Genomic DNA, 20929 nt, shown 5'->3' on the forward strand with positions numbered 1-20929 from the left:
TGAAGCACATATTGACGGTCGTTTTCGGGGTTAGATTCGTGTGTAGTTTCAGTCATTTCCATAGGTTTGGCATGGTGGAACATTCAGGTGTGAAAACATGGATAAAGGGAAAGACAACCATTAGTATCAGTTGAACTGGGTATAAAATACTTTTTTTAAATTAAAAACTTTACTCACCTACGGGCACTCCCCCTCCGTACAATGTTGTACTATTGTACAACTAGACCACAAGACTTTATATAGTCTGTTCATGTCTAGCTAAGCTAACTATAATAGTTAAAATATTTTATTTTATGTAATTTTTTGAATGTATGATTAATTGATGATGTTTGTTAGTTGACATTGTTGTTTTAGTTCGGCGGTCTTAACAATGAAACTGGCAATGGTACATCAAAGATCCGGCAAAGTCCTATGTAATTTAAAGCAAATACATTAAATAATGAATATTCTGTTTCCAATTGATTCATACCTTTGAGCATAATGCATTTTGCTGCAACAATATCTCGGTGCCAAGTAACTGTTTGTGGAACAACATCATCATCATCAACATTTAATGGCCAATTTTTGTAGGTAACTTTAACCTTTGACATTAAACGCCCAGTCCGAAGTTTTTCGTTCACAGCCTCACGATTGCCATCGATAATTTGTCGCTTAATAATTGCACGTTTTCTTCTCAAAACACGTCTGTTGACCGTTGACACAATGATATCTGGCAGTCCAGCGACTGAATCTGGCAGGCCATCAATCTTTTTCGCTCTACAATCGTAGCACACTTTAAATCGATCATCTTTTGTGTGCCTTGGAAAACGTTCCTGACAATTCGCGCATGTTTGTGATGTTCCCCATTCATCTTGCATTTCAACTTCTGAATGTCCAAGTTTCTTAATGCTCACACGAAACTTACGCGATCCCGGACATCTTTTACGCTTTTTTATTCCAAACGGTCGATCGGGTTTCATCGCCCAAGCACCAAATTGAACCAACGACGGTTTGTTGTTTGTCACACGCACGGCGATTTGATCATTTACTCTGGTCGAGCGAATGTGATGGTCTAAATCCAGTCGTGCATATTCACGCGTCGCATAAGCTGCCATTCCTTTTCGTAACATTTTAATGCGATATTCAATGTATGATTTCCATGTTGAATTACGTGGTGATGGTGGACGATATGGGTATGGTTTGAGATGTTCCTTCTCTTCGATATCAAACCATCCAGCCAACTTTTTCGCTTCTTTGTCTCGTTTTTTCTGCTGAGTTTCCCAATGAAAACGCTGGTTTGGTATTATAATGTTTTCCTTCAAAATGCAAAATGATACAAAAAACTATGAGTTTCTATTCAAAACCATTTCAAATTACATTTCAAAATATCTTACCTCAACAGCCGGCTCATCAGGTGTTTTTTGAATGTTGCGACGCACTACAGTTAACCACGATTTTTCATTCGGATCGATTCCAATGATGTATTTCTTGCCAATGAGTTTTTCCGGCCCCCTATTCGCTTGGGTTGTTTGCTGTGGTCGTTGTTGTCGCTGTGGTCGTTGTTGTCGCTGTGGTTTCTTGTACATTATGGATATTGAAACACTATCGGTCAAAATCTGATGATGGAATGATTTCGATTTGCCCAATTTATTTATTTCACCGACATCGAACAACATATTCCATAGACCTGATCGATCAGTTTGGGTGTAGTACTTTAAATTTCTCTTATTCATCCGGTTGGTCCGCGTATTGAGAAAAGAAGGCACCAAATCAAGCTCGTTTACAATTTTATAATACAAGTCCTTAATGTCCAATCGCACGTTTTTCAAATGGTAGTCGCATAATGGTATAAGAGCAAAACTGCTTATTTTTGGTGGTCGATTGATTGTTGGCTCTTGAAAGTTCGGATTGTTACGAAACATTTCATGAATGGTATTCCATTGTTCGGCATGACTGTGATACACTTCTATTTGCCGTTGCATTTGACCGAACAACCACAGTGATTCAAACCAACGATATTTTGCGAAAAATTTCATACTCACTGTTCCCGACCATCCAATTTCAGTCAAATCTCTCATTAAAATATTGAATTTTTCAACGCGTTGTGGATCCACATTATTACCATTATTACCATTTGTTAAATTCTTAAATCGATATGAAAACTCTTTGGCATTTCTGATGTCGATGTTATCAAATCTTGAGCCATTGTGGAATCGATTGCGATACCAACAACGCATTCGAAAAAAATTCTCAAGTCGTTTTTCACACCATGTGTTGGTATTGGTTTGAATGTTTGTGATATATTGTTTATAAAAATATCTCAAACCATTTCCCAACTTTTCATCATCTGGCCATCGGAACTGTTCTTCACTGTTTCTTTCTACCATGAAACGAAACTTGGGCAATATCCGATATTCACTATTAATATTGTTAACGTGTTGGTTTAATACCGCTCTGAAACAATCGGCAATGAACAGGCTTGGATGTGGTTGCAAAAAAAATGCACGATCGTCATTATCAAGTGCTTCATTCAAAATAAAAAGAATAGAAAGTGATGCCAATGCTGCCACTTCTGTCATTTGAACACTGCGCTCGAATAGCATTTTGGTCACAACTTCTCCAACTCTTTCAATCCGTTCATGTTGTTGTCGCAGGATTGTTTGAAGTCCACATTTTATTACAACGTATTTGCTTTCTTCTGGTTGATTATCATCGAGCTCGTCGTCATCCATGTCTTTTTCTGTTCATTCTCAAAAAACTGATTAAATTATTCGAAAATAAAAAATAGACACAAATTTAGAAAAAAAATGCAACAAAAATAGCATAGATTACGAATAAAATGAGATCACAATTTAAATGACAATCACTTATATCACAATTCAAATTAATCACTTCTTACCTCAACGATGTCACTCTGTATTCTGATTCAAATGATGAAATGTTTTCCAATATTCCGCAGATGAAAATTTTGTTGGAATATTCACCGTCAATTTTATGAATGCTTTCTTATTTTGAAATAACAACAGAGACAATCTCAAAACCAACAGTGAATTTATCCGTTTAACATCGAAAAAACAAAATCATTGGAACAAATGTTAGCCAAAAATGACGACAAACAAATTGTTTCATACTCTAATATAAACACTCACACATAATTCTCAAGAATTCCTTTTACAAGCAAAGCACAATTTGTTACAAACAAAAAATGAGAACACACTCATATCACAATTCAAATGAATAACTTCTTATACTATATAACGCTGTGTCCTGATTAAAACGATGAAAATGTTTTTTTTTATTTTGAAATGAAAACAAAGACTGTCACAAAACGGACTGTGAATCTTTCCATTTGACATCGAGTGACTTCTACAGTTACGTTCCAAACACACCAAACCGTTGCTAAAATGACGATAAAAAATGTTTCTGAAACTAAAATCAAATCAAACAAATCTAAAAAAAAGGTACATTTATAAATGTATTTCACAGTCACTTGAAATTCCTACGCAATGTTTTTTTTTATTCATGCACAATCGAAACACACACAGAGAGAAGAGAGTAAGATTTGTATTTTCATCCTCTTTTTTTTCCGGTTTGTTTTTCAAATTTCATTTGCTTAAAATCAATCGTATGAATACGATATTATGAACTCAACGAGTTTATGTTATTTACATTTGTTTACATTGTATTGCCGCTACAGTTTCTTAGAATATAATAACAAAAAGAGAAACAATCGAAACACACAGAAGATGTTGTTGTGTATCGCAACACGAAAAAGCCGAAAAAGTGGTTCACATTATGCCTATATTCTACCTTCCATTTGACACGAAAATTGCCACAAAAATGGGTTAAAGCGTTACATTTTTTAACGTTAAAATGTCCTAAAAACGTTACATATTTGTCCGTTGGGATCTTTGTTCGTTTGTAAAAGTGAAATTCAAATCCATATTTTAAGGAAGATAAAGATGAACATTTGAAACATAAAAATAATAAAATTGTTAATAATAATTTTATTCGAACTGCGAATATAACATTTAAAGAAAATGAAAAGAATTAAGGAATGTAGACAATTTAGTGTTAATATAAAAAAAATGCTATTTAATTCGATGGAATGATTTCAAAAAAAAATTATTATTTTAACGAATAAAAATGCCGAGTGGACAAATTCAGAATCAAAAGCAATTTTAGTTATTTGTTATTCTATTTCCTTCTAAACATACGGAAATTGATTATCTTTTACTATGACTATAGCATATGCTATAGCATTATGAGCAATATTAATACATTCCTTTGAACGAGCGCTACTTGCATACCGTAATACAAGTTATCTCTGTTTTTCTCCCCAGCAAAATATTTTATAATCAATCTTCCTGAAAAAAATATTTTGTTTGTTTTTATAACAAACAGTTCAAATGACGTTTTTCATTCGATAATTTTTATTATGAATGAAAAAAAAATGTTTGAATTTTGATTAAATCATGGTTCGTTTTTATTTCTGTTTGAACTTATATGCTCGTTGTGGATTTTAAATCTTCTATTTTCTTGTTTTTATATATATTACAAAAGTCATGCGTGAAATCAGCAACCAATTGGGAGCCAACTTACATTCATTCTATACAATTGACAAAAATCTGGTAACAGAAAATGATAAGAATTTGGAGATAATATATCGGCATTTGTTTGTTTTTTTTTTTGTGAGTCCAATGGAAATTTAGTTATTCTTAACGAAATCCTCGCCCTTTTTGATGTTCTTTTGCAATTCTGGGATGGCGGCTTCTAAAAGTGTTTGTTCGAAAGCATTCAATTTTGGTAGTCCCAAGTTCTTTTCGACACCATTTTTGCCCAATTTCAATGGTGTTGCAAAGTATGTAGCGGCTGTGACGTCTGAACGTACGTATGAACATTCAACAACATTTGGATCGCCTTTCAATGCTTTGACCAATGAAAGAGCAAAACGAGCTCCGGCATATGCCATTGATAGCGTCGCACTGCCAGCTCCAGCCTGAATGATAAAAATAAAAATCGTATTTGTGGTCATTATTATGATTGGGTTTTTGAGAAAATCCAACAATTCTTTTTTATTACCTTGGCTTTAACAACTTCTGTACCGGCCTCTTGAATACGTTCTAAAAATTAAGAAAAGAACATTTTTTTTTATTTTTATGTTTTGAATGAATTTGCTTTCTTTAGGAGAATTACCAGTGAGTGCTTTGATTTTATCTTGTGAAAAATTAACGGATGGCACGCTTTGTGACAAAACTGGCAGAATTGTAACACCTGAGTGACCACCGATAACTGGGATTTTAACGTCCAATGGATTTGTGTTTGTTGCTTCACCGATAAAGGCTTGAGCACGAACAACATCCAAAGTTGATACACCAAAGATGCGATTTGGATCGTAGGTTCCTGCCTTTTTCAATACTTCGGATGCAATTGGCACACATGAATTAACTGGATTGGTAATAATACCAACCAAAGCATTTGGGCAAACTTTTGAAATAGCAACGGCCAAATCACGTACAATACCAGCATTTGTGTTGAACAAATCATCACGGGTCATTCCTATTAAAAAATTAACATAAGTGTCTTTCTGGTGTTTTTTTTTTCTTCAATTCGTTACCTGGTTTACGTGGAACTCCAGCTGGGATGATGACAACATCAGCATTTTTGAGTGCAGTTTCTAAGTTTTCTGCGCCATTGAAACCAAGAACTTTGGCTGGCGTATCAATGTGCGATAAATCAGCTGCAACTCCTGGTGTATGCACGATATCGTACAACGAAAGTTCGGAAATCAATGGGCTTTGTTTCAACAACAAGCTCAATGGTTGACCAATTCCTCCACTTGCACCAGCAACAGCAACTTTAACATTGTTCTAATCAGAGAGGAAAAAAATACACACTCATCACATGACACATACTCAAACTAAATTTATCTTTAAAAAAAATGTATTTTTTCGAATAAATAAAAAAGAATGCGTCAAACAAAAATAGAATAACGACAATTTTTATCCTGCATTTGATCACTTTTTATATAAGGATTCAGTAGTTACGTAAACGTAATGTAAGCTTTATAATAATAACAACAACAACAATAAGTACTATATTCGAGAATAGTCACAGTTTTTTTCCGTGAACATCATCGCAAAAATGTCAAAAAATTCAATTTACCTGTGATGTGGTGGAGAAATTCTTTCCAGCTTGTTTGGCAATCGAAACAGACAATCGTGAGAACATTTTAGCGAATTTTTACAGAAATTTGTGTCAAATCGATTAAATAATTGGAACGAAGTAAAAGCCAACTTATCGAATTGAGAGCAACGAAAGAACTGCTTATGTCGCAGGCGCTACAATAGTACAGTGACGTTATGCGATAACACAGTTACAGTGACCTTATAAAGGTTATGTTCAAACGTCAGCATGCTATTGAAAACTGGTCACACAGAATGACAGCTAGTCGAAGCGAATAATTACAACTACAAACAAATGCCGATACAAGTCCGATTGACATAACCACAATTTTATTTGAATTCACAATGAATAGACTACTTATTCGATATTTTTGTATTATTTTGTTGTGGATCCAGTTGCTTCGTCTGTTCTGGTTGGCGTCCAAATTACAAATTCTGTATTTGAATATGTGCTCTGATCATCGGTTATGACTTCTGTTTCACTCTCACTTATATATGGATAAATAACCATATTGGATGGTTCAACTCGGTAACGATAGCTACTGTATGTTTGGCTGGACGTTGATGGTTGAGACAATGGATCAATCTCTTCATTCATTCCTACTGTAATACTTTCAAGCACTGTAATTCTGGGCCGTTTATTTGGTTTTTCTTCACTTTCACTCATGGCATAACACTCAAACTCATTATCTTTCACAGTAACTCTCACCATCGTCTCGTTATTATGAAAATCTGTTATGGTTTCTGGTGTTGATATTTCCGGTGCTTGTTTCGATTTACGTTTAGCCAATCGTTTATTTTTTTTATTCCGCAGTCGTAAAGAGACGGTTGTAATTTTTCGTCGCATTTTTGCTAGGGTTGCCGTTTGCTTGAAGATCGACTTAAACCGTAATCGAAACAAATTCAATGCATCGTGTTCATCATTGGTGGTGTTGGTGTTTGGCTCTGGTTTAATTGCTTTCAAGGGATCATTTTTCTTCTGTTCACTTTTCTCATCGTTTTTATCGTTTTCTTTAGACAATGCCAACATTGCTACCACGCCACGTAGTCCAAGTATTGTATTCAAATTTACGGGATAGTTGAAATCATTTTTGCCAAGATCAATGAGAGATTTGAGTAAATCGGATTCGAGTGAAACTTTTTGGCAAAAATTCTGCAATGTTACATAGCAACTAAAGTCGGGATTGTATAGATCGATTTGTTTTGGTAGAGTTGGTGCTTGTAAGATTTGACACGCGATCTGGACATTTTCAAACAGTGAATCGCTGCCAAAAATAGCATCGCCAAACTTGAACTTAAACGAATACTTAAAGAAATCGTAGTAGGCTTTGTTATAGAGTTCTCTAGACAATGGTTTTTTTCGCGTTCCATTATTTTCGCAATTATCATCATCATCATCGTCATCAGTATATACATCGATTGTGTCAGATATTTTCATTTCGATCAAGGTCTTTCTCCAATTCTCTGTCGTCACATCCGTAGAAAATCCACGTTTTCTGCGTGGGACATCTGACACCGTTTTATCAGGATGCTTTTCGAGAAATTTCTTTATGGTTATGTAGCGTTGCCGGCACGATGTACGAGTATGGCTTATTAATACGTCGGCTATTTTAACCTGAGGATGTGAATCACAACAGAAAAATAGAAATAATGGAGAATAATGTATAATGGAAATAATGAAAATATAATCGAAGGAATGGATAGTAATCCTTAAGTAATACAATAGTAATTTTTATATGATTATAGCTTGATACAAACCCATTCACTTGTACCATATTTTTCAACCAATTCCATTAGTTTTATGTCATGTTCTTCTGACCAATGTTCACGTACCTAGGTTAAATCACATCGGAAGGAATGGAAAAAAATGGAAATTAATCAATAAGTAATGGAAGCAATGGACATTTTTGATGAAAATAAACTGTTCACATACATTAACATGTTTCAATACGTTATTATAACGCTCTCTCATTTGTCTCATATTTCTAGATTTTAAAGAAAAACATAGTTAGAATAAAAATTGACAGAATATTGATTAAAGGTATCTACCGTCCCGGTAACAAATTGGCGGGAAATTCGCGATAATTGCATCCATATTCTTTTATGGCAGCCATCAAAATACAATCTTCATCAATCGTGAAAGGTTGACGACTTATTTCTGGATTCAACGAAAACATGTACCTATTTTATAAAGGTAAACAAAAAAGAATTAGAAAAAGTCGAAAATTCTTGTCCGTAACCTTTTTTAGTTTACCGATTATAAATTTGTGGTTTTGAACGTCCTGGCGACTTTTCCATAATCTTTGTCCACGGTATAACATTGCCGATTCGATACTTTTCAACTAATTCAATTAGTTTTTTATCCTGTTCAGGAGTCCATCGAACATATTTTTGCATATTTTTCTTATTAAATTTAGTCTGGTAGTGAACAAAACATTGATAAGGTGAACGATTATCCACAAATTTGGCAATCTCCCCCCAATTTTGCTCATCAAAATCTTTTGCTGCATTCAATAATTTATCTTCTTCGGCCGGTGTCCATGGTGTTCGATTCAGCGTTGGCATTAGATAACCGTACCACATTCTATAGAACGAAAAATTGAGAATAACAATTCATATTATAATTTAAAAATTCGTCAAAAATTCTTACGCCATGCATTCATTTGGTTTGTGTCGGTCTTCTAAGGCGTCCATTGATATGTTAAGCCAATTTATTTGAAAATCGGTACCTTCAACCCTTTTGAGTAGCTCTTTCAAATGTAAAGATTCAAATGTTGCACCTTCTGTAATTGAAAAATGCTTATTATTGTCATTCTGGTAGATAATGCATAGTTGCCAGTAAACATATCTTTGAATTTCACATTCCCATACCCGATTTTAATCTAGCAGACAATTCGCTGGCACATCGTTTTCCTGCAGTTTTTCGAATTTTTGCACGATTTTGACACAATAAATAAGTTACAACTTGCTTTTTCACACCTTGAACCAATTCGACTTTGTCCCTTGACAGCCAAATGCCTCGTTTTTCCAAATCCAATGGAAATAATTCATTGCCATTCTCTGATCGTCTTAAATACTCGGCTGATTGCGGGGGTGCACCTCCCTTTCGATCTTTGAAATATGGATAGCCACAAAAGTAGTATGTAGTGTAACGTTTTGGCTCATTTTTCGATTTGTTTATTTCGTCAAGAAGTTCCTCATTTTGCTTGTATTTTTGTTGGCACGCTTTAATCAATCGTTCCAGCTCCTCTTTCAAATCATTCAAATAAACCCGCATTTGTTTGTTGAGAACAAGCGCATTTTCAATTGATATTTCACTGCATTCGTATACTGTTTGCTGCGCTTCTTGTACGCAATCCGCTTCATCTATAACCCATTCGTCATATTCACTACCATTCTAATTGAGAGAAAAAATATTTTTGTAAGACATTTTTAGGTTTTTTTTACTTTTTTGACCCATTCAAATCCATTTTTCGTGTTTAACTTACCACTGATGCCGACATTATTGTTATTGAATTGAGAATTATTGACAAATGTCCATAAATTCAATGATTTACTTTATTGTCAGAATGAAGAGCTTTTTTTATTACGACCTTCCGTTAATCCTCTCTTATTGAAAAATGTTGAAAATATTGATAAACAAAAAAAAACAACAAATACTCATTATTTTTATTGCTTGTTTATTTTTAATATCAATGTGAACTGTTTTGACATTTCTATTTGAAGTTTGCTCACTTTATGTCCGCCATCTATATTTCATTTTTTAAAACTGACAGTTACATGTATTTTTTCTATTTTAATTTTTTGAATTTGAATAGAATTGAATTTATTTAAACATATAGAAATTCTTAATTATATAATAATTAATTTTTCTTGTATGAATATTATCTTCTGGTATGTTTTATTTTTGAAATAAAAAAAATTAGAAGAAAAATTGATTAACTTAATTAATTTTTAATGTAAAAGAAAACTGATTCGTTGCTATGAAAAAAAAATCGCTCTCGTTTATTTTTAAAAGAAACAAAATAAGATTTTTTTTCAACGGTTTCAAACAATTCAAATGGGCTTATTCAATAGAGTAAGAGAATATGATTAAAAGAAGCACTCTAGCGCATCATTTGAATTGAATGGTAATAATTAAAAATTGTGAATTTGCAAGGTGAATTGCGATCAAATATTTATTAAATATTGAGTGAAAAAGTGTAAAAAAAATTGAACTGAAATAAATGTATTACATTTTTTGTCTTTGTTTTAAATGATATTATAAATTTCTTGTGTGATTCGGATGAAATAATATTATCTTATAGAATGTTTTATTTTTGAAATAAAAAAATAGAAGAAAAATTGATTAACTTAATTAATTTTTAATGTAAACGAATTAGAACTCACATATTTGGTTTTGATATCGCAAGTTTTTCTTGCCATTTGACTGATCTTTTTCGATAAGCTTCCAGAAAAATCGATGCTTTCTTTAGGATGTTCTTGTTTAAAATGTTCAATCGCAATAGTAAATTTGGCATCCAGTTCTACATTACAAATATTACACATGAGTTTCGTTGCAATTATTTCGGAGAAAATTGCTTGTGAATCTGGTTTCCGATGGATGCGCTGAAATTTGTATTGACAGTTGGTATGATCGTTTAATAAGTGATCTTGTATGCCATCTATGTCAAAGAATGAGATTTCACAGTACATGCATTGATACAAATTTGCACTGTGCAGATATAAATGTTCCAAAATCTTGTCACCATTGAGAAAACCATCAATTGCTATTTTTTCACCGCACATGCATTTATATTCTTTAATTGATCGACAATGTTCTCGATCGAAATGTTCTTCGAATGCTTCGGCATTATTTGTTTTTTTGGCACAAACAGAACATTTAAAACGCTTGGCCGTTTCAATGTAATTAAATTCTACAGGGCGAGTCACCTTGACGGGCAATAGATCTGGAATCAGAACAACTTTTTCATACTGAATATCTTCAGTAACTTCATCTTTATCCCAGCCGTGTTGTCTCACCAGGTGCTTAATCATTCGTTTATGTTGGATTTGTAAATAGTTGCACTCCACACAAATGAAGCCGGTCAAAGAACCGTCTTTTGTATTTGCTTCATAAATGTTGACCGGTTCATTTTTACAATTTTTGTGATCAAGTTTTCGTCTTGATTCGAAATGGCACACCGAACAATAGAATATTTTCTCACCTAATAAAGTATATTTAATTAAAAATTTATACATATGCAATATTAAAATGATTTACCAGTATGGGTTAAAATGTGTTCGGTCCAATTACGCTTTGTCATGCACTTCAATTCTTCGCAAAAATAACAGAAACCAGAAATTATCCTATTGGCAATGTCAAATTTATCATTTTGTGAGCGCAAACGATCAGCCATTGTTGGCGGTAGTCTACTGATCAAGACTTCGCTACCTGGATGCTGATTCATATAGTGCTTGACCAAAAAACGTTCGTTTTTGTTACAAAGTTGACACAATGTACGATAAAGTTCGTTTTTTGTGTGCATGTTACGATTCGTATTCTTTAGCTGTACTTCTTGCTGGTTTCGCAGTAGGTGTTGCATTTCACTACGCGATGCGATTGTTTTACGCATTTTTGTATGACGTTTTTTCATAGCATTTTCATTAACGTTTGCCAATGATCGATGTTCGCCTTGACAGGATAACTTAAATTACTGAAAAAACACTTACAGTTGAAATTTGTATACATACCCGACAAAGATTGAGGTTCATCCATGCTATGCCGTCGTAAAAATTGCAGTTTTTCGTCCCATTCTTCTCGTGGCCTACATGATCTTCTAACCGAACCTACCTAGAGTTGATCAGAAAAATGAAAAAAATGGAAATTAATTAATAAGTAATGGAAAATGAATCGAAGGAATGGATCAGGAATTGTAGAAAAATGGAATAGTAATTTTTAAGTAAGTAAGCCTAGGGACCTACTTTTTCCCGTGTCTCTGTCCCATTGGTTGTTCCAATTTCATCATAATTGCGCATCAAATTTTCTTCAATCGATTTTTGTTGGTTGTCCGTTTTTTCAATTGGTATAACATAATCGTTCTGCATTTGTGGTTCAGCTGTACCGTTAGTGTTTAATGTAAGATCATCGTTTTCAAGATATTGGTTTTTCGTGATGCCACCTGACTGTTTCATCAGCAATCGCAATTCTTTTTCAAAGCTATTCATCTCACTGCACGAAATTAAAACGTATGGTCTTATCGTAAGCGCATGTAAATTGAATCATTTGGTTTGAAAACTTACTTTGATAAGACGGCTGAAAAACACACCGAATATGGTTTTAATTGATCACTGGATTTAACCGATACCAAAATTTCCTGGTACAGCGTTCGGCACAGTTCAGCCGTTGTTGCTTCACAATCCATTTTACTGCAAATTATCAAAGGTTAAGACAACACTTTATTGAAGAGCATTTAAAATAAAATTGCGTTTCAGAGAGTTAGATGCAGAATATAATCTTTGAATACACAATAAAACTAAATAAACATTCTCACATCAGATATGTTGCTACACAAAATTATTGTTTTACTTTTCCGCACACACCTAGTGTGAAAGGGGAAAGTATTGCAATAGGTAAAAATTTACGAAACCTCAAAAACATGTTTTCTGGACGTTTCTGAGGTCAGAGAACCCGAATCAGGCCGTTTTGAGCATGGTTGTTGTGGGTCGCTTCCACGTCGTACGTCGTACGTCGTACGTCGTACGTTGTCCGCCGTACGCAAAATTTGTCCATCGATTTTCTCACCACCCAGAAAAGTTATTTGAAATCTGACTTCACGGGGTGATTGGGGGTCCCCAGGAATAGAAATCATCAGATTTTGAGCGACTTTGGTTGATGGAAAAAAATTCCATGCCTGGAGTGATACCTATGAAAAAGAGTCCAATTTTCGTCCAAAAGTCATACTTAATGTAGACATACTTAAACACTCAAAAATATGTATTGGGGGGTTTTTTGGCACGAGAAAACCGAATCCGACGTTAGTTTTGAGATACAATCAATTTTTAATACAGTTTCCTTGAAAAAATCACAAAAAATTTGGATTTTTGTATGGGAGCCATGCCTGTATGCTACCTTAATGACGTGAAACTTTGCACAGACTATTTTTTACACAAAAATATAACATTCTGAAAATTTAAAGAGATTTCAATTAAAATTAGGGGTACCTCCCATACAAAATTTTCAATTGGCTCAAAAACGAATATTTTGTATAGGAGGTACTCTTAATTTTAGTTGACATTTCTCCAAACCCTCCGAATGTTATTTGTAAAAAAAATAACCTGTGCAAAGTTTCACGTCATTAAGGTAGCATACAGACATGGCTCCCATACAAAAATCCAAAATTTTTGTGACTTTAGTTATGAAAAGTGTTTCAAAAATAATTTTTTGAAACATATTTTTTGGTCTCGAACTTTACGCCGCTTGAAAGACTTGAAAAATCGAACAAATATTATTTTGAACTTTCTTAATAAAATACGCAACTACCACCGTGCGGAAAAGTTCGTCTTACTCCCGTAAGACTCTTTATTTTACTTATGGCTTCAAGATAAAATATATGTAAACACTGAAAAGACGCCTTTTTTATATAAACAACAAATTCTAATGCAGAATCGAGACTCACTCATTGATGAGTATTGAGACTCTATTACACTCACTGATGTGGATTCGTTGAAACGAATGCGACTTTTTTTATTGATTGGTCTATGAAATAATATGAATTGATAGAAATTAGACGCAAGTGTTTTCTTTTTATGATATTAAAATAAAATATGTATAAAAATAAGAAAATGAAAATATTTTTTAATGTGTTTGCTTTCGAAATCATACAGTATAAAAGCAATCTAACATTAAAACCAAAAAATATAATTCGAAGATTGATTTATAAAGATCACCTGAATTAAGTTTTCCGAGGAAAAAATGTGTCCAAAGAAACTTAAAATAATTATTTAAAAGGGGAAAAAATGTTGTTTTGAGAAATCGTTCACTCTCTTGTTTTTTTTTTGCAATAGTCAAAATTCACGACAATAAATAAATGGCGAAAAAAATTCACGTTCAATTTTATGAAAAAGATTTGTTTAAAAAAATTACTTATCACGAAATAATTCGAAAATTGAGTATAGAATTCAATCGATTGAAAATTTGGTTAAAATTCACAACGTATTTGATAAAAACTATGGTGCCGAATGAGACCGATTGAATGTGGAGATGAAAGCATGGAGTGATGAATGAAGAAAATAATTCGTATAGAACTAAGTCGTAGTACTTGCATACAGTTACGCGATCGTACGACGAATGCGATCGTTCGACGTATGCGTTCGTTATTTTTTTAATTAGTGTTTGTGTAAACTTTTGTCATACGAACGGAGTAGGATCAAGCCAATTCGATGAAATAAAGTCAGATAGGATAAACCGGGATAAACAAAGAATATTTACTTGAATGGTTTGACGTTGATTTTGCTAACTGGAAAAATAGACAATTTGATTTCTTTTTATTGCGCTGAAGGGAATTGAAAAGTTGTTTGACCTATACAAGGGAATTTCATATGAAATACTCAATTTTTCAAAATGAAGAAATTCAGAACTTATATATAACATTGGCATGAAATGTGTGTTCAAATCAATTCATTTATTTCAATTCACAAATTACATTGTGACGATTTATATTTGCAGTAATGTAATATCGTTACAATATCGTTGATGGGGTCAATCTTCGTTTAAATAATTGTTTCGTGATTCATATTTTCCATATTTATCACGCCATCCTCGATATTTTAGATTATTTGCATACTTTTCCGAGTAAGGCACAAACCGAAATGGTATGCGATGATGCGCCACATCCCACATCAGAACTACGAGCTATAAAATCGAAATAAAGAATAAATTTATTTATTAAAGAAACGACTAATTCAATGAATTTTATATAGAAAATACGTACTGTTCCAATTAGAGAGGATAAAGATATTGTATGCCGTAAAGGCAATGCATATGAAAAATAAAATACATCCTAAAAACACCAAAACATCGAATTCGATTGTCATGTTGATTTTCACGTGAGTTTTGAATATTCCAGAACTAAATCTACCAATATTAAAGAACTTTCTTAATTTATTTAAACTATTTAAAACCGCTAGAAATACCGTGCACTTGAAGTAAAATGAAGTTGAGTATGGAGAACAGTCCGAACTATTTCAATGTTTGTTTCATTGTGAAATCATGTAATTACTCATTACAGCAGAGAGTAAATGCGACATACATATAAAACTGCATTATGAATCTTTTTAAAGACTTGATTGTGTCGCGCTTGATTCGCATTAAATTCGCGTATAATATCTGTAAACTGATAACAAATACACATCACATTTATACATATTTGTTGTTTTTATCCTATAAACATTTGGTTGTGTTATTCAAAACATATAATTTCTTATTTATAAATTGATTTGAAATGTAGCTGTGGATGAATTGCAAGACATGAATGGTGCGATTAATTTCACGAAGTAATGCAAATCGTTTTTCTTTTGCGTCTTTGTCATGGCATTTTTGTTATATATTTTTTGTAACAGTTGTTCAAAGTCATTTGAAAATACGTTAACAATTATCTCTTACCTGAAGTTTAACTTTTGAACTTGTCATTTGAATGAACTTTCGAAATTACATAATTTATTTTACGGAACTCTAATCAACCTAGATAACATACAACAGAATGCATTCAATTTCCATATTCGATACGAATAAAATGAATAACATGTTATTCGCCCAAATTGTATTACAGTTAAAGAATTAGCGTAAAAAGGGTGTTTATATCGACTGATATTCACACTTCGAATCACCTATGTCACCCAATTTGCATTTGAAGCAATAGACAAAACGAGTGACCAATTGTAATTCGTAAAGTTTTTTTAAATAGAAAATCTCTGTTAAACTCAAAACTAATAAATGATGAGATTAACTCTGGCTATCTTTGGTTTTCGCTTTCCGTATAAATTTGAATAAAACGTGTTACATAATTAAATAGTTACATTCAACTGATTGATGGTTCCCCGTAACTTAATCATTAATTTACATATTAAGGAATAGACACAAAATGTAAATGTGCATTTCAAATAGTGTAATTTAAATCGAAAGCAATTAATTTGTAAATTAAACAGTTTTTTTTTCATTAGATAATTCAAGTTCTTCACACAAACAATTCCTATATAAGTGCGGTCATTCGAACGTGGCAATTTAGTCAATGATAAGTTTCAGTGTTTGGATTAAAACGTGGTTCCGAAGTGTAGAATAAGTATTAAACGTAGTAATTTTGGTGGAAAAAAAATAGTGTTGGTATCTTTTTTAAAGGTGTTTTTGACCGATAAATTGTTTTGTATTATTTGAAAATTGTCATTTAAATAGTAGAAGGAATTGTAACAATAATAATAATATTCCTGCGAAGAAAAAAACGAAGTAGAAAAAAGCATTCGGAGTGGAAAAGTAGTTGAAAAGTTTTCTAAAAAAAAAAATTGCCATCTGACAATAAAACTAAGGCAAAATGAAACGAGGTGCGAAAACAGTGAATAATCGTGTGTATGCAGCCACACCGGGTGATGAAATTGTTATAAGTGGAATAAGTGGGAAATTTCCGAGTGCAAAGAATGTTGGAGAATTCGCAGCCAATCTATATCAAAAGGTACGAAACGCAAAAAATGTGAAAGGAACAGTATGTGGAAAATATAACTTTCGAGGAAATGCATCAGTTTTATACAATATTTAAAAAAATCACACAAAATTATAGAAAATGCACGGTATGATCGATCGCCTTTTTTTCAGGTGGATATGGTGACTGAATCAGAAAAACGTTGGCCAAACTATCATGAAGAAATACCAGCTCGAATGGGTGTAATTGATAATATTGAAAAATTCGATGCTACTTTCTTCGGTGTACCATACAAGGTGAAATTGTTGTTTTAACTGAATCGTTCAGCTCACTTATTTTCATTTTCCAACAAATTCGAAACTAATAATAAATCGCCAAACAAATTCACGTTCTATTTTCTGTAAAAAGCAAACAAACAGCATGGACCCACAATGCAGATTGGTACGAAATTTCATACTTTTGACAGTGTTATTTACACTTAAAATGATTTTGAAAAATTTCGCTGTGTCCCAATACATTAAGCAACGTTTTTTTTATTTTATTTTTTCTAGTTAATCGAGACCGCATATGAAGCAATTTTAGATTCGGGCATTTGTCCTAAATCGGTGCGTGGATCGAAAACTGGCGTTTTTATTGGGGCATGTTTTGGTGAATCTGAAAAGGCATTTTTCTATGATCCAAATCATATTACACCCTCGGGCCTGGGCATTACAGGGTTGGAAATTACAGACTTTGATTGAATCTTTTCGACTTTAGAATTTCACTGAATTTATAAATTTTGAAACATAAGGTGTAGCCGTGCGATGCTTGCAAATCGTGTCTCATACTGTTTGGGATTGACAGGCCCATCATTTATGCTCGATACGGCATGTTCAAGTTCAATGTACGCTTTAGATGCAGCCTTTTCTGCTATACGAAATGGTGAATGTGATGCTGCTATAGTTGGTGGATCAAATCTTTGTTTGCATCCTTATACAACACTTCAATTTGCAAGGTAAGACTCAATATATCAACTTTGAAATAGCCTTCACATCATTCATGAGAGTGATTTTTTTTAGATTGGGTGTCATTGCAAAAGATGGATATTGCCGCCCATTTGATCATAAAGCTTCTGGTTATACTCGTTCAGAGGCAATTTGTGTAATGTATTTGCAGCGAGCAAAAGAAGCAAAACGTATTTATGCCAATGTGGTTTACTCAAAAGCAAATTGTGATGGATACAAAATTGAAGGTATATTTGTTGGATGTTTGGCTATTTGTTGAACTGAATTGTTGTCATTTGCATTTTTGGTTCTCAAAGGTATTACGTATCCATCGGGAGAAGTGCAACAGGCATTACTAGCCGAATTTTATGATGACCTTCAAATGGATCCAACCACAATTTCATATGTAGAAGCGCACTCGACGGGTACATTTGTGGGTGAGTATGTGCCAGCACATGCGTAAGATAAATGATATTTATATCAATTCATTTGTAAATTTTATAATCTTTGGATTGGCAGGCGATCCTCAAGAGTGCCAGGCATTGGACAATATATTTTGTCGTAATCGTAGTGAACCTTTGCTAGTCGGTTCGGTTAAATCAAATATCGGACATTCTGAATCGAGTTCTGGGGCTTGTTCGATTGCTAAAGCTGTTTTGACATTCGAGAATGGAAAAGTTCCACCGAATATTAATTTCGAAAAGGTGCGAACATCGATTGAAGCATTGAATCAAAAACGAATGATCGTTTGTAACGAAACGACACCTTTCGTTGGAGATCACATCGCAATAAATTCATTTGGATTCGGAGGTGCAAATGGTATAGTGACTAATTGATATTCATTTTATACTATTTGAAAAATGTAAATGACATTATTGTTCAATTTCTCATTTCCAAATTACTTAAATTGTATTCATGTATTTAAATGACTCCAATGAATTTTAATGTAAGAATAAAAAAACTGTATTTTAGCTTAGCAACTTTAATTCAAATTTTTTTAGCTCATGCGTTGTTGGCAAAGAATCCAAAAACTAAAATCAATGGAGGATCACCCAACGATAATATACCACGATTAGGTAGATTTTCAATTAGAATTGTAGATGTATTTGCGAATTAAATCGATTAATTTTTTTTTCAATAAAATACAAACATTTTTTCCACGACGATTTAGTTAATTGGGCTGGGCGTACCGAAGATGCTGTAAATACAATGTTAAATGCATTGGAATCTCAACCACTTGATGCCGAATTTATCGGTCTTTTGCATAACGTCCAATCAGAAGAGGTACAAGGTTATCTGCATCGCGGATACACAATTCTCAGTAAAAGCAATTCACCGCCGCCGACAAGTGTCGGTAATGCATTGAGTTTGGCGCGTGCAACAAAACGTGCAGATGGCAATAAATTGGCGGTGGTTTGGATGTTCAGTGGAATGGGCTCTCAATGGGCCACTATGGGCAAATCTTTAATGATTTTTCCGCAATTCCGTGAAACTATTGAACTTTGCCACAAAGTTCTCGAGCCGTTTGGTGTTGATTTATTATCAGTGATTTGTTCAGATGATCCACAAACATTCAATCACATTGTAAATGCTTTCATCGGAATCTCATGCATTCAAATTGGTCTCGTAAACATACTTCGATTGCTAGACGTTCCAATGGATTATTGCATCGGACATTCAGTTGGTGAATTGGGCGTAGCCTATGCAGATGGAACACTAACAGCTGAACAAACGATGCTTTGTTCGTATGCACGTGGGGTAGTTACTAGGGGCAATTCACTAAAAATTGCCTTTCTATTATTTAATAACTGTTATTGATTCTTTTTCGATTATTTCGATTATTTGTCGATTATTTTAAATTAATTCTTTTCTTTTGTGATTCCCCCTTTAGGTAGTTAGCTTCGAAACAAAAGTGGCAGAAGGATCAATGGCCGCTGTTGGTCTTGGCTATGAGAAAATCGTAAACATGCTACCGTCAAGCATTGAAGCGGCATGTCATAATTCAAACATATCAACAACAATATCAGGACCGAAAATAGATGTTGCCCAATTCGTTGATGAACTGAAATCAAACGGAGTTTTTGCAAAAGAAGTTCAATGCTCAAACATTCCATACCATTCAAAATACATCAGTGAAATGGGACCGAAATTGTTGAATAAACTAAAAGGAATCATTCCAGCGCCACTGACTCGATCAGCAAAATGGCTCAGTAAGCTTTCAATGCGTTATTTATTCATTCATTTTCAAAGCTACTTTTTGAATATAATTTGAAGCAACAACAATAAAAAATGAATAAATAAAGAAAAATAACACCGAATATACTTTTTGAATAGGTACAAGTGTTCCCGAATCCGAATGGCACGTGCCCGAAAATAATTTAAGTTCGGCAGAATATCACACAAACAATCTACTCAAGCCCGTTTTATTCGAAGAGACCGCTCGATTGTTGCCATCGCAAGCGATTATCATTGAAATTGCTCCACACGGTTTACTGCAAGCCATTGTTAAAAAATCCATGCCAGACGCTATTCACATTCCGCTCACACAACGTGGTCATGCAAACAATTCCGTTTTCTTTTTGTCTGCTTTGGGAAAGTAAGTTTTTTTTCTTATCAAGTGATCGATCCGTGTACATTTCACTAATATTTATCGATCTCTCCGGCTTTCATCATAGAATGTTTTTGAATGGTCTTACTCTACCGATTGAACGGCTCTATCCGAAGATTGAGTTTCCGGTTTCACGAGGAACACCAATGATTTCGCCATTGATCAAATGGGACCATACAGAAGATTATTTTGTGATGAAATTTTCCATTCAAAAAGGCGGACACAGTGGTGAACGGAAAGTGTCTCTTTCATTAGATGAGGATGCTTACATTTCTGGACATATTATTGATGGTATGAGTTATGGTTTAAACAAACAATATTCATCTATTTGAATTTTCTTTAAAAAATACTTAACATATTTACATACTTTACATCAATGATAGGTCGAGTGATTGTACCTGGTACATTATATTTACAATTGGTAAATTTTAATAAATTTTAATAATTAAATATTATAAAATAATTGAAATTGTTTTCTACTGGACCTTTCAGTCTAAATAAATA

At 33.4% G+C, this 20929-nt stretch overlaps 4 protein-coding genes across 4 annotated transcripts; 1 reads left to right on the plus strand and 3 right to left on the minus strand.

Moving 5' to 3' along the window:
• Positions 1-129: 129 nt before the first annotated feature.
• LOC116351154 lies at positions 130-9846 on the minus strand. Its single transcript, XM_031783225.1, has 14 exons — positions 9653-9846; positions 9036-9561; positions 8815-8947; positions 8419-8748; positions 8214-8345; positions 8098-8149; positions 7923-7997; positions 6544-7779; positions 5597-5849; positions 5176-5538; positions 5062-5102; positions 4714-4978; positions 1374-2719; positions 130-1295 (listed from the first exon to the last, which is right to left on the minus strand). The coding sequence occupies exons 1-14, from the start codon at positions 9665-9667 to the stop codon at positions 351-353; spliced, it is 5712 nt and encodes a 1903-aa protein (XP_031639085.1). The 5' UTR covers positions 9668-9846; the 3' UTR covers positions 130-350.
• Positions 4436-6338, minus strand: LOC116351157 (malate dehydrogenase, mitochondrial). The gene is made up of 5 exons (XM_031783228.1): positions 6145-6338; positions 5597-5849; positions 5176-5538; positions 5062-5102; positions 4436-4978 (listed from the first exon to the last, which is right to left on the minus strand). The coding sequence occupies exons 1-5, from the start codon at positions 6208-6210 to the stop codon at positions 4688-4690; spliced, it is 1014 nt and encodes a 337-aa protein (XP_031639088.1). The 5' UTR covers positions 6211-6338; the 3' UTR covers positions 4436-4687.
• Positions 9847-10517: 671 nt separating the features above from the next.
• LOC116351155 (zinc finger and BTB domain-containing protein 41-like) lies at positions 10518-12568 on the minus strand. Its single transcript, XM_031783226.1, has 5 exons — positions 12447-12568; positions 12129-12375; positions 11898-11997; positions 11428-11838; positions 10518-11371 (listed from the first exon to the last, which is right to left on the minus strand). Exons 1-5 carry the CDS (start codon positions 12566-12568, stop codon positions 10518-10520), a joined length of 1734 nt encoding a protein of 577 aa, XP_031639086.1.
• Positions 12569-16445: 3877 nt separating this feature from the next.
• LOC116351156 (fatty acid synthase-like) lies at positions 16446-20846 on the plus strand (the record flags this gene model as incomplete). Its single annotated transcript, XM_031783227.1, has 14 exons — positions 16446-16867; positions 17008-17130; positions 17243-17275; positions 17386-17549; positions 17625-17828; positions 17893-18065; positions 18135-18254; positions 18337-18636; positions 18819-18893; positions 18989-19575; positions 19709-20027; positions 20152-20413; positions 20493-20716; positions 20809-20846. Coding segments are annotated over exons 1-14 (2760 nt in total), but the record flags the coding sequence as incomplete, so codon positions are not given.
• Between the last annotated feature and the right edge of the window lie 83 nt (positions 20847-20929).

This window comes from Contarinia nasturtii, unplaced genomic scaffold, assembly GCF_009176525.2.
Source record: "Contarinia nasturtii isolate CC-2019 unplaced genomic scaffold, AAFC_CNas_1.1 Cnas_scaffold_4761, whole genome shotgun sequence".
NCBI lineage: Eukaryota > Metazoa > Arthropoda > Insecta > Diptera > Cecidomyiidae > Contarinia > Contarinia nasturtii.

Excerpts from the sequence above, each read along its gene's own strand:
- LOC116351157 (XM_031783228.1), bottom strand. The coding sequence starts at position 6,210 with ATGTTCTCACGATTGTCTGTTTCGATTGCCAAACAAGCTGGAAAGAAT. Across the intron at positions 5,103-5,175 it reads TAAAATCAAAGCACTCACTG|AACGTATTCAAGAGGCCGGT; the intron begins GTAATTCTCCTA and ends CTTAATTTTTAG. Across the intron at positions 4,979-5,061 it reads CAGAAGTTGTTAAAGCCAAG|GCTGGAGCTGGCAGTGCGAC; the intron begins GTAATAAAAAAG and ends TTTATCATTCAG.
- LOC116351154 (XM_031783225.1), bottom strand. Across the intron at positions 8,948-9,035 it reads GTCTGCTAGATTAAAATCGG|AAGGTGCAACATTTGAATCT; the intron begins GTATGGGAATGT and ends TTTCAATTACAG. Across the intron at positions 2,720-4,713 it reads GCAAAAGAACATCAAAAAGG|AAAAAGACATGGATGACGAC; the intron begins GCGAGGATTTCG and ends GAGAATGAACAG.
- LOC116351155 (XM_031783226.1), bottom strand. The coding sequence starts at position 12,568 with ATGGATTGTGAAGCAACAACGGCTGAACTGTGCCGAACGCTGTACCAG. Across the intron at positions 11,998-12,128 it reads GGACAGAGACACGGGAAAAA|GTAGGTTCGGTTAGAAGATC; the intron begins GTAGGTCCCTAG and ends GATCAACTCTAG. Across the intron at positions 11,372-11,427 it reads ACACATTTTAACCCATACTG|GTGAGAAAATATTCTATTGT; the intron begins GTAAATCATTTT and ends ATACTTTATTAG.